This window comes from Temnothorax curvispinosus, unplaced genomic scaffold (genome assembly GCF_003070985.1).
Source record: "Temnothorax curvispinosus isolate PA1 unplaced genomic scaffold, ASM307098v1 QBEX01005839.1, whole genome shotgun sequence".
Classification (NCBI taxonomy): Eukaryota; Metazoa; Arthropoda; class Insecta; order Hymenoptera; family Formicidae; genus Temnothorax; species Temnothorax curvispinosus.
Window position 1 is genome coordinate 89,279 of NW_020215619.1, and position 1,674 is coordinate 90,952.

At 31.2% G+C, this 1,674-nt stretch overlaps 1 protein-coding gene across 1 annotated transcript in view; it reads left to right on the forward strand.

The window, feature by feature from the left end:
* Window positions 1-228: 228 nt before the first annotated feature.
* Window positions 229-1,674, forward strand: part of LOC112455148 — a 3,266-nt gene continuing 1,820 nt past the window's right edge. Inside the window, exons 1-3 of the mRNA XM_025016897.1 lie at window positions 229-334; window positions 811-1,059; window positions 1,465-1,629. Coding sequence (XP_024872665.1) covers window positions 317-334; window positions 811-1,059; window positions 1,465-1,629 — 432 coding nt within the window. The 5' untranslated portion in view covers window positions 229-316. The remainder of the gene's footprint in view (window positions 335-810; window positions 1,060-1,464; window positions 1,630-1,674) is intronic.

A 1,674-nucleotide genomic window follows, 5' to 3' on the forward strand; every position in this document is an offset into this window, starting at 1 on the left:
TAAGCAAAACAAAAAAAAATGATATTTTATTCAATATGAAAATATATGAAAGATACAGGATTATAATTCGTCAGAAGTAATTATTATATATGATTGACGATTGTGATCTGTTTCTATGATCTTCATGATGCAGCATCCGCGCGACGAAGTTTACCGCAAGGTTGATACTCACGTTTATTAGCAAAGTAACGATAATTCTTTCAGCACGTCGTATAAAACCAGTACGATCCGTTATACCTTAACAGAGCTGGAAAATCCTTGGTGAAGTAGTCTCGTCGAAGCAACAGGAAGAACATCGCACAGTTTCGTCATCTTGATGAAAAACGACTCATCGGTACGTTCTTAGATCAATCGTTTGAAAAGTCCAATTTTCACATAGCAATTAACACATCGTATATAAATGTATGAAGAATATACGCTACACTTTGCGTCAGAGAGATAATCTCAATACAAAACTTCTATTTTAGAAAGATTATTTATAAAGTTGCAGAAAATATAAAAAGTATATAATTTACTAAATTATAATTCTGTGATCATTTTCATTATTAATGATAAATTTAAATTGTTATACAATATAATATGATGGCACATAATTTTCTAACGACAAATCAATGTTGTGTATTAATATTTTAGATAGATATTTTTTGAGTAATTAAATTTATTAAATTAAAATCTTAAGAAAGTAAAATCTATTATAAACTATCTATTTAACCTTTAAGCTATAAAGTTTTGCCTTTTAATCGTATTTAAGTCATAGATCAAGACTTAAACAGCTTATATTTAAAAGACTTTATTCATTGCATTTTATAGTTTGAAAGTATCATGTTCTTTGTGACCTTCTTACTATTCGTGGGGGTATTGCACGCGAAACCTATTGAGTATGAAGACATTGCTAATCTGTTACCAACGGAACCTCAGACTACGAACGATACATTGGCCGCTATTGTGCGGGATCCGGTGGTGAAAGATGCTGTGCAAAATACGGTCGGCAATGGATCCTTAGCAGGCTTGGTAGTAAAGAAGAAAGTGTTTGTTGTGCCCGCTACTGAACCTACTAAGGTTTACATTTTATACATATGCTACTTAATTATTATGAATTATGAATATTAATTCATTATTTTTGCGCATCTATTCCACTAAAGAACGATGTTTAAGAATGCAAATAAATACTGCTGTTATTAACGATACTTGTTAATTATTAGTGTGATTATTAGCTTTTATTAACGATAACGAGTCACGTCAAAGCGTGATTAATCATTTATATAACAACAGCTCGGAAATGTCAATTTAGTTATCAAAAAGAATTACGTAATTTCGCTGTTGCAGTATTAATTATTGTTTCATATTATTAAGTCAATTCGTTTTTGGTATAGAGATGAATAACTCTAGGAAAATAGAGAAGAAATTTGACTTATATAATATAATCGAATTTATGTCGATATCTGAAGATAGAATCTCTTTAAGGTGGTGTCACAACGCGAACAGATTCTCGTCGTTCCTATGACGCATTTAGAGGATGTACGGAAAAATATAACGGAGGCTGTAAACGCGCCAACTGAGGCAGATGGTTTGGCACTTACAGATGCTCAATCTTTCACCGAAAACAATGAAAATGGATACACAAACTCGGTAAAATTTGCATGTTGATACTTATCATCGTAACATATTTTTTTT